The following is an 11953-nucleotide window of genomic DNA, read 5'->3' on the forward strand; positions in this document are numbered from 1 at the left end:
AATTAGTTTAATTTATTCCAAATTAAAATCAGAGTAAGTTAATGAGAAAATAAAGAACAAACCTTAAAGCACCTTCTTCCCACCCATCCCTTCTTTACAGACTCAGCTTCACTCTTGTCCACCTTCTCCCCCTCTGCAGTTCAGGGGAACAAGGAAGGAGGGCTCAGTCAGTTCATCACACATCACATCATCATCGTCTCTGCCACTCCTTCCTTCTCAGGGAGAGGACTCCTTATACTATTCCTCCTTCCCCTGCTCCAGCAAGGGGTCCCTCCCACAGGAGACAGACCTTCACAAACTTCTTCACAGTGATTCCTTCCATGGGCTGAAGTTCTTCATGAACTTTTGCAGAGTGGATCCCTCCCACAAGGTGCAGCCCTTCAGGAACAGACTGCTCCAGGGCAGGTCCCCCCCAGGGTGACAAATCCTGCCAGCAAACCTGCTGCAGTGTGGCTCCTCTCTCCACAGGCCACAGGTCCTGCCAGGAGCCTGCTCCACCATAGGCTTCCCACGGGGTCCCAATCTCCTTAAGGCATCCACTTCCTCCATCAGGGGATAACAGACAGCTGATATCCCAGAAGATAACTCCATCACTGATGGTCTCAACCTTGGCCAGTGGTGGGTCTGTCTTGGAGCTGGCTGTCAGCTTCTTACAGAATCCACCCCAGCTCAGCTACCAAAGATTTCCAAACCCAACACACCTATGCAAACATCAGCTTTGCCCATGAGAAAAGAGTCACGTAATTCCCAAGTAAGGTAATTTCTCCGTGAGGATTTTGCATTAGTGGGTAGTGAAATAAAGCAAAAGTTTTCAGCCATTTTCAAAAAGATTAAGTCAGCCAGTCTAAAAGAGGGCTCAGGTACTTGAAATATAATTTTAGCAAACTGTGGTGATCTCAGCTCAACACCATGATCCATAATACCCAATTAATTGACACACAACACCAGAGGCACTTAAGCCTATTAGACAGCTCCTTTCCTGATCTGAAATACCCCTGGATACATGCAATTTGGGGTTTAGTTTGTGACCAGAACACTGGCATGACCTCTAGCTCGTGTCAGGGGTAGCATACACTCATAGTGAGACACATCCATATCACTCAGCATAGCAGGCAGCTGGAGATTTAATAGTAACAGAATAAAACTAACAAAGCCTCCTTCAAACTGTAAATATTAGTAAAGGAATGCAGAATATGGGCATTCTCCGCCTTTTATACTCCAGCTTTCAAGTTTCAAGGGACCACCAGGTTCAACATCCTCCTTAAACTGAAGCAGTTCTGAGCTGCCTGTTTGCCACACTGCCTGGTCAATGAGAGGGTTTCCCAGGCCTCCCACCAAAGCAGTGGGAGTGTGCAGAGGGGAAATAGAAGAATGCTGGTCTGAGTGAAAATTGTAAGCTGAGTTTTTTGAGTACTTTCAACATTCACATGGTAGATCTGTTTCCTACTTGCCTTTTATTCTAAGCAGTGATCAGAAACTGAAACTTTGGAAGAGTAGCTCTCAGCAGCTGCTCCACAAGAGAACATCTTCTTTGTGGAAGTGAGTTTCCACAAAGAAAAAATTTCACTCGTAGCTCAGGTCTGTGAGCTCTAGAGAGTGGAAATCAGATTAACTGGGTGCTTAACTCTTTCCATTGCCTTTCCTGATGCAGCATCTTGCTGAGTATGCAGGTTTCTCATACTGCCCTGACAAGTCTCCAATGCTTTCTCCTGATCTCCACTGAATCTGTATTTAATAACCTGGAACCACAGGAACACAGCAGCATCACAAAATGGGTGAATGTTCTAGACACTACCCTGAAATGTTGGAGGTGCAGGAACTTAAAAACAAAAAAGAATTTTCTAACCCTGCCATCATGGATCACAAACTCATAGTAAAATTTAGAAAAACATAGCAAACTTGGCAAAAATTTCGTATAACAATTTCAAGACTTTGGAGGCCACATTTCAGGGTTGAGACTCCAACACAGGAGCACGTTTCTGGGTTTTGCAGCTTCAATTAAAATGATGATTCTCCCTCTTCTCCTTAAAAATAAGAAAATCTCAAATCTAAATAATTATGGAACTACCCCTGATTATACCACTTCCAGGTGAGAAGTAACTTTTAACGCTGACTTTGTTTTTATTTTAGCCTTAGCTTGTTATGTTGTGTAAGGATGTAAGGCCACTCAGGACATGGTAGAAGCCATAGTAGTCTCAGATGACTGTCCTGGGAGGCTTCTGCATTCCTGCCTGGTGCCTCAGCATCAGGAATTGCTTCTATTAAAGACAATGCTAATTATATAGAGCCTGATTGGCTCTAAAAGTGCTTACTTGAGTTACAAAAACATTCTAGCCACAACAAAATGAGGGAAATATTAATATATGAAAATTTTTTAGCTGTATTATTGAAAATTTTTGAGAGAGAACTGTTTCCTGGCTATTCATATTTGCATTATTATGATGATGTCTGAGAGTCTGAATCCTGCATCAGAAACCCTATACCAGGGTTCTATCCCTACATATATGCCTTTGCTCTCCTATCAAGAACAAGAAAAGCCAAAATCACCTTTCCCTAAAATAATTAGCTGTGCGAGTACATGAGTAATTTTAAAAATTCAAGATTTATTGTGTAGAGACACCCTACTGAAAATATCTCGTGTGCATTTTAGCTGAAACATTTGCAGTTTGAGGTAATTGATAGAGAAGCTAATTATATATAAATCTGGAAAATTTAAAGAGAAAAAAATCATATCCAATATGAATTGATGATTTGAAATGTCATTACATATGCCTATTTCTCAAAATTTTTATTCATCATAATTTAATGGGGTAAATAATAATTTTGTGGGGGTATGGAGAAGGGAGAAAAAACTGTGGAATAATCACAATGTACAATGTACAATGTTGTTTATATGACTCATAATCTCTGAAAATATGCAGAAATTATTGAAATTTACCACACTTATTCAAAGCAACTACGTTGAAACATTTACTTGCAAGAGAAAGACCTACAGGTAATTTGCAAATTAAAACTAAAACTCTCTTAATTTTTGCATAGACACTTTTACCTTTTTATAATGTATCCTCCTTGTACTGTAGTTGCTAAACTTGGCGCAGAGCAATTAATGGAGGCAGAGGTCCAAGAGAAGGGTTTCTAAAGAAGCAGGATCCTACTAATTTTACAACAACTAAGTAAATCTATCAGTGTTCACTACTTTCATATGTTGCTTTACACTATGCCTCATTTTAAATGATAGCACTTACTGAAAACCACCTATGCCATACATTTGCTTGAAAACTGTACGTGATTTTTCACCTCTAAGTGGAAGAGAAAATAGGCTACAAAGGCAGACTGAATGGTAACACAGATCTAACCATGCTCTAAAAATTATTCTGTTGTATCATATATAAATATAATATGTTGCAAATGAGGAGGGAAAACCCCAAAGAACATATATTACTTATCAAAACTAAGCATGATGCATCACACTATAATGGTAACAGCAATTATGAAAAATTATAACAAAGACATCAAAATACAAGAAGCAATGGAGAAAAATCACTAGTCATAGAAAAAAGAACAGCATGTCAGAAATGAGGAAGTGGGCAAAAGATGAAGGAAGTTTGCATATGTAGGGATAAAAGGGAGAAATAAAACTGGATACGGTGAAAAATCTTAACTGCAATAAATTCTATTTACTCAAAGTTTTTCCAAGAAAAGATAATGAATGTACCTCTAGTATGGTACAATGTTGTTTATGTGATTCATACTCTGAAAATATGCAGACAAGTAGAGGCAATAGCAAGACAAACAGTTTTCCAGGAATTATGGAAATTTACCACACTTATTCAAAACAAGTATGTTGAAACATTTCCTTGCAAGAGAAAGACCCACAGGTAATTTGCAGATTAAAACTAAAATTCTCTTCATTTTTGAATAGACACTTCCTGAATGAGATTGCAAGTCCTGTACTGTTTTCATGGTGCGTCCTGTATTTTGCATGCTGGAAGGACAAGACATGCCATAGAGCAAAACAGGTCTTCAGCTCTGATGACTGTTCCAAAGGATTAAATCAAATATGGTTTGAAGGACCATCTGTAGATCCCACAAAAGAAAAGTGGATGGATGGATGGATGAATGAATGGATGAATGAATGAATGAATGAATGAATGAATGAATGAATGAAAGCAGAGATACTTGTCTTAGAAAAAAACTCAAGATGTCATCTACTCTACATTTCTGCCTTTGTAAGAAAGACCTTTATCTGAGACATATGTGAGCTATATTAAACATATCTCAGCTGTATTTTCTTAGTGTGTATGGAGGCCTCTATAAGTTCCACAGGCAATCCATCCCAGTGCTCAGCATCACTAGTTATTGTGATTTTTCTGTCTATTCATGACCTCAGAAAATTCAGGTCCAGTGAATTCCTATGGTTGTGAATGCAGGCATAGTGCTGTAATGTGTCTGTATCACTACTGAGTATACATTAATTTACTGGTTCTGTGATCATTCCCAGATAAGTAGTTCAGAGGTGGTCTGAAATTTTCTCAGCAACACACTGCAGTTTGGGGCATACTTTCTGGTTTCTATTTTAAGGTGGCAAATAATTTCCTGGTTTTCAAAATATAGCCAATAAATATTAATAAAATCAGGGAAAAAAATATAAGGAAATAGATTTTTCTGACAGTATGAAAACTACTATGAAAACAACTGTAAGAGGTTGTTATAGAAAACCTAGGGATCTCTTTTGGGGATAATGGTAATGAAACTCATAGAAGTTCAAATGTGGGATCCTGGTTTGAACAACCACTAAGCCACAATACAGCACACAGAAAAGTATGGCTCCCAGAAATCAAATTATTTTTAGGCAGAGATAGGAGGAAACTCCTTTCTTAGGTCTAAATCTATTCATCCATCCATCCATCCATCCATCCATCCATCCATCCATCCACCAGCAAAGCCTATCATTTCAAAGCTGAGCCAAAAAGCCCAGAGAGCACCCAAACCTATCCTTAGAAAGAGGTCTTTTAAACCTTTTTTGGTCCTTCTCATTTTTGATCATCCCTGGTTCTCTCCTGCATTCTGGCAGGAGAGGAAGAATAGAGTGGTATAAATAGACATGACAATGTAACAGATACAGCACCGCCAGCTCCACAAAGGTACAAATTAAATTGTTCCTAGACCTTACTGCAAGAGTTCCAGCTAGGTCACACCACGTGGCCTCGTTAAAGTTTTTACCACTCCTAGAAAACCTGTCCCACCCAGATTTGATCAAATTACAGGTAGTTTTCCAACTGCAAAGCAGTAAAATGGCTGTGGAAAGTACCTACTTCCAAGTCTCTATACCAACTAAGTTTTGGGTCCAAATGGAGCTGAAGGACAGATCAGATCCCTAAGATTAGGGCTGAGAGAGATATGTAAGCTAAAATTCACTGCCAGTAATAAAAGCCAGCTGCTCCCATCTTCTGCTGAGCTTGCTTATATATCCCTTTTTGAGTTTATCAAATATGTGTCTCCTGCTATTTGCAGGAGATTATATACTGATTGCACATAACTGATGCTGATCTCTCCTGGTGAATCTTCTAGCACTGCCTCGTGTTTCAGCTCCAAGACACTTTGTCAGGTCCAGTTCCAACACCTGTTAAGTCTGTGCCCCCAACTTTCATGACTGCTTGTATTCTGTGTTTGCTATTCCAGTGGCTAGTGTCTTTCCAGACCTTGCAACATTTTTCTGGAATTCCTGAGGAAGAGAGAAGGGAAAAAGCCCAAAAGCTACCATGACATTTTTTTTGCAAGTTCTGAATTGCAGAGCTTTCTCCATCTCCACCTTTCTTATAGGAGCTGGTGGTGGTACATGCTGTAACACTGAGAAACACTGCAGTAAGTCCCTGTTTGTACCTGTCACTGGCTGTCTCCTTCTCAGGGGAGGAGGAGATGCGACAGCACCCAACTAGTGGCATAGGACACAACAGGAAGCTATCTTATATCATTGCCAAGCTCTTTTTGACCCAAAGAGCAAAAGTGAATCACTGTCCAAGAGATAAGCTGCCCAAACATGCTGAATTGCAGCTCTTCTAACCACCAGCAGAGAAGGCAAGCAAAGATACCAAAGCAAATGGGTTAATATCACTCTAATGCAATGACTCAATATGACTGAGCCCCTTAAGTTCTAACTAATGACTACTTAACTCATAATTATAATATTCAAAGCAGTTAATGAAAACATATAATTAAGACACACCACACAGGAAGGTCAGAACTCTGTTGTACTTGTGAAAACCAGAGAAATGAAATTACTTGAAGAGAGCCACACAAGTGGTTCGATAACAGGCAGAGAAGTAGACCCCAGGCTTTCTGTCTGGGGCATGCTCTCCTGGATTATACTGCATCTCAGCAAATATTAGCAAAGGATATGTTTTATATTTTTATGCATCCCCTTCAGTCATCAGATATATTAATGCATACCCAAAAAATTCTCTGTTGAATTGTATTCCTATGATGGGATTTCATGATGTATCTCTCTCACTCACTCTGAGGAAGCCAGGTCTTTGATCAGTCTCTTTAGACATCTACCATGTCTAAAATTACATTTTCCATCAGATTTTAGAGGACAATTGACTCATGTCACTCACATAACCATGTCCATTCTCTAAAGGCTTGGGATCACTTTTAAAGCATTAATTGCTTAATAATGAACAAAGAATAGCAATTTATGTCAGCTGACTTTGTGGACTAAGGGGTACACTATATCATTGGCTTTGCAGTGTGAATATTCATGGTATTCAGCAAAACCGGACTGATCCATTGATCCATGGTATAAATATCCAGTAAAGAAACACCATGTATTTTGATTATGAATAGCAGGAACAAGCAGCAGTTATATATCAAGGATTCACTGCCAATAACCTCTATAATTAGAGGGAAATCCCAGATTCAGTTTAGTGGTTTTTTTCTTTATCCATAGACTTTGGAAATATTACTGCATTAAATGGCAGACAATTCAAATAATATTTCAGTGTTCTGGGGAGTATTTTTTAAATGTAGTACTCTTGATCTTTACCAGCTGTTGAACCAAATTTGGCATAAGTATATTTCTTTGTGTACAGCCTGCAAACAATGTGGATTGTAAAATGAGTAGGGCACAAACCCAATTTCAATTGTAGGCTGGGATTCCCCTATGTTTTTACAGGGAAACTTGTTTGATAACTGTGTTTCCTATTTGGTGGGGCATTATGGAGATTATGCCCATAGCATTTAATCTTTGAATACTAGAATACCACATGAGCTCTAAAGCCAAGCTATTAAAATAAAAAAGAAGAAATAAATCATAACATATAATAAAAGCTTAGCTGTTCATTTGCCATCATTCAACCCACAGCTGTATATTTTTCATGCTGTTTAAAATTTCACATAATACTGGCACAAACTGCCAATGTATTTTTTTTCCTTTCCTGTACTGAACAGATGCACAGTTTTTGTTACAGTAATGAAACCTGAATATTGCCTTACACAAGGCAACACAAGGATATCTTGCTGAATATCCATGGTAAATTAAGAATATTTCATAAAGTTGTGGTAAGAGTTCAGTGCATATGTTTAGCAAGTCATATGCCTCAAAATAGTTACTATTTGCCTCCTAAGTACAACCAGTGCTTTACTCTGATAAGGAGTACCCATGGAGGTCAAAACTGCTCACAAATATCTAGTGGACACAGCCACACTAAAATCTAGTCTACTGGTCAAACTCAACAGTTTCAGGTATTAAACCTGCTAAAAAGCTTCTGACAATACCCAATGTTTGAAAAACACAGAAAAATGCAAATTATTGCTTTTCATAACCCTATTGCTTTATGAAGAACGACACAGCTTCAAGTTTGAATGCAAAAGAGAAATTTACTGTACAAGTATCTGGGAAAACTTCATGAGAAAAAAAAATTCTATAATGTTCACTTGTAACACGGCAGCTGCAGAAATCTCTAATAGTTTTAAATCTACAATATCTCATTATCATATTAAGGAAATTGCTAGAAATGAGTTATTGATTCTCTACTTTGGGATCTGATGTAATATAGCAGAAGGAAGTACACACATATTTCACACAGACAAAGGCAAACTGCAACCCCTGACTAGTGCCCCTATGAACAACTCTGAGTTGTTCATAGGGAAGATTGACTGCTCCCTTTTAGAATAACTCATGAGCTGGATTGAGCCCACAAATCATCATCAGTTATGCAAAGAAATTGAAGTTACTTTCAAAGGAAAAGGAGGAAGAAGTTTCCTCTAACAAGCTAGTCATGAGATTCTAAAGTTCATGTAGCTAAAGTGCTTTGCACTAGATTGAAAATGCTATGCTGGAAGCAATTTATCCTGTTGAGATCATTATTGTTCCTTCTGAGAAAACATTTTTGTCTTAAAAAGTCATTAATGCATTCAAGATTCTACTGAATACAACTAGCAGAAACATCACATAGAACATGAACTGAATCCTGTCCCTTATATCACAAATAATGGATTGATTCTGCTACACTGGAAACAATGTATTTCCCCTGTATAAGAAAAATAAGACACACCTTTCTCAGTTAATCAGTTGAAAAAGTGTAAGACACACCCTTGAAGGTAAAGAAAGGGATCCAGTTTGCCAAACCTTAGGGTCGTGTCTGTAGGCAATTAGTGAATCAGTCTTTGTGACATAACACCTAAGGTTTGACAGATACCCTTTAGGGTCCCCAGAGGTAAATCCTATCCCCTAGACTGAAACCCATCATAAGAGGTTGATGGTGATTTTTACATGCTGAGTCTGATAGTCCTTCACGCTTTGAATTATTTATATTTTAAACTCTCATTGCAGAAGACCAAGGTGCATAAATTATTTTAAATACATGTGTATTTGCAATCATGAATATAAGTACGTAAAAATTCTTGAAAAGTATTCGGGTGCATCTAGAGATTAATATCTTATGGTTATATTTTATTATTCTAAAAACATCTAAGTAACTAGGGACTCCAAACCTTGAATACAGAAACATTAACTATAGTACATTAATATTTAAATATAGAGAGGGCTTTTCTGCTCAATCTAGTATTTTATAAGCATCTTTATTCCTACTGTTTTTCTAGGATACACATATTAAATATAAAATAAATGACTTTAACATTAACTAACTTAATATCTGGGGAGTACCACCATATTTAAACAATCTTTAGAATGTGTCACTGCTTGTCCTAAATACCAACATCTTCAAGCAGAAGTTTATACAGACAGCCAAATTCTTTCATAATTTCAATTTCACTTCTCTGTAGCCAGTACCAGTTATTATCCTTCACTAAGACTGAAAGACAGATTGCCTATTATTTAATCCCTTTTTTTTTTTTTAATTTATCTTTCAATGTACTCCATGTTTACAATTTCAGAATGCCAAGAGCAGAATATCTCCATACTGCCCCTTTGCGGGGATATTTGGAAACATACAAATCCAAAGCTGTTAAGGAGACGGTATGGTTCACACCCCTTTCATGCACATACAGAAGTCATTAAATTTAATACTGGTTACATTCAAACCACAAAATGAAAAACATGTTTTACTCTTTCTCATGCTTAATCCATTTATTCACAGCAAATGCAGTGTTTCATATGTTCCTAACCTAATTAGCATTTTCTGAAACCTCTCATTCCTCCCTCTCACATCTCTTTGGCACTACTGCTGTTCTAAAAACTGATTCTGGAAAAGTAATGAATATTAACAAAATCTTTTGTTTCAAATACAAAAGATAGATTTTAAACTAACAGCAGCAGTTGCAAATGGTAAAGATGCATTTTCCACCCCCTTTTAGAGTCATTTTTGCCACTTTGGATACTTAATTCAGAATGACAGGAATATAAAGTGAATTCAGGACAGCTGAAATATTTTTCCCTTGTAAAAGAGAAAAGCTTCCTTGCTTTTCCTACAATTATTTTGGTAGCATATAAGTACTATATTAATAGACAGCAAATTGGAACAAGTAAGAGATTACCTGAGAACATGAAAGTCCACATTCTTCAATCCTGGGAATAATCTGACAATCAGCATTCCAAAAGAAAATTATTAGAAGAGTCTGAACATAAGTACTTATCATCCTAAATTAAAAAAAAAATACAAAAAGCAAAACCTCAGAAGAAAATTTCTACTCTGACAATTCTCCCTCTCGTGCCAAAACTTTAATATGAATTTTAGTCCCTCCCCCAGCACCTCTGAGCTCCTCCTTCTAAAACTTTCCAAAGACAGAAAATTGCTAGTTCTAGGAAATATAAAGCATGCTCAACTCATTTCGTATGCTCCAAACTGAAAAATAGGAAACAGTGATTTCTGACAATCACAATAAAAGCCTCGTCTGGATTTCATCACATTAGCATTAGATAAGTTTCAACAGATTTCTGTAAATTCTATATATAAATGGGAAGTTGGTTTCTAGACTGATATACTAGACAAGTTCATGTGTATTCATATGCAGTCTTAATTTCCTGGTTTTCTAGTGCTTTCAATGAGAAGAAAACCAGCTTTGCCAAGGTGCCGAGGTGGGTGGTCTTGGAAGACTAGTTTCTTCTTTTTCATCAGCAGGAATACCAGATTCTTTCACCCTAGAAATCTGAGCCTTGAAATTTTTTTCACTGTTACCTAATTGTATCAATAGAAGCATCTTGTTCTATAGCCTATCTCCAGCTTTGGAAATATGCATGTTTATTCAAAGCTTAACACCACCAACTCTGAAAGCAGGGTAGGAGTGAGTCACAATAATTCAATACCTGTTAGCATAACAGAATGTCCAGGAATTCCTCTCTGGATGCTACATTTCACACAGTCCCACTACCCTTTGTAAGGAACAAGTATTTCAAAAACACACTCTGGTTCTTATAGAGACTACATGTGACATGCCTAAGAGGAACAGGGAGTTTTCCTCCACAGAGGGCTTGCTCACCACTGAGAGATATCTTTCAGTAGAACAGTGCCCCAAGTACTCAGTGCTCTTACAAAACCTTTTACATCAGTTACAGTGGGGAATATACAACTAACATCTGCTAGGATCTGACATTACACATAAAATACTATGTCTTCTCTGCCAATGTATCTACTGTACTTGTATTTTAGCTATTTCATGCAAGTCCAGTTTGCCAATTTTCCTAGAAGACTTTATTTTTTAGATAAGCAGCATTAATCACCATACTGAACAAAATGTAATTTAAATGTTTTGGTTAAAATCAACAATTACATTTTGTCATCTTCTCAAAGCTTGGACATTAAGGAGTTATTGTGTTGCTGCTATGCCTCAAACACTGATGGCCACTCAAGCAGGCAAGTTAGAACAGGTGGTGGGTGGCTGGAAAGGAGGGGCTTGTGGAGTTAGGGCAGCAGCCTTCTGGGGCCCACTTCCCTGTTCTGGTCCATGGTGACCACATAAAGCACAGAGGTGATGATGAGAGAAGTCAGGAGCTATTGAGAAAGGGTCAATCCAGCAGAGGTGGATTGAGATCACCAAACTACCCTCAAAGCCCCATGGCCCATTACCAAATAGGTCCAGAAAAACTTTGACCATGGGGATCAATTAATCCTGAACACTCACAGGAGTGGAATGTGACGCATCTATGCACAAAAATACTCAAGATCAAAAATCTGCCCAGTCCAGTCTCCTGTGCCTAAGAGAATCAGAGGATGCTTAGAAGAAATAAGAAAGAAGTTAAATATCATACTTCCATGGACTCTTTTAACATGTATGCTGACAAGTTCCAATGACCTGGATCTTACGGATTTACTGACCCAAAATGCACATGCATATCACTGGTTTTAAAGGCTGCTTCTGGAAATTTCTTATTTGTAAAACAACTCTTTGCATCTATTTATGCTTTCCATTTTCAAATCTTCTTGGAGCCATGAGTAGTACAATTAACCTATGTTTATTTTCTTTGTTTGGATTTTAAAACTGCTTCCAAATAGTT

At 37.7% G+C, this 11953-nt stretch overlaps 1 protein-coding gene across 1 annotated transcript in view; it reads right to left on the minus strand.

The window, feature by feature from the left end:
- IL17REL (interleukin 17 receptor E like) overlaps positions 1 to 10165 on the minus strand; it is a 43238-nt gene extending 33073 nt beyond the window's left edge. The window contains exon 1 of the mRNA XM_031503708.2: positions 9997 to 10165. Within this exon, the coding sequence (XP_031359568.1) occupies positions 9997 to 10098 (102 nt within the window). The 5' untranslated portion in view covers positions 10099 to 10165. The remainder of the gene's footprint in view (positions 1 to 9996) is intronic.
- Positions 10166 to 11953: the final 1788 nt, after the last annotated feature.

This window comes from Lonchura striata, chromosome 5, assembly GCF_046129695.1.
Source record: "Lonchura striata isolate bLonStr1 chromosome 5, bLonStr1.mat, whole genome shotgun sequence".
In the NCBI taxonomy this organism is placed as follows: Eukaryota; Metazoa; Chordata; class Aves; order Passeriformes; family Estrildidae; genus Lonchura; species Lonchura striata.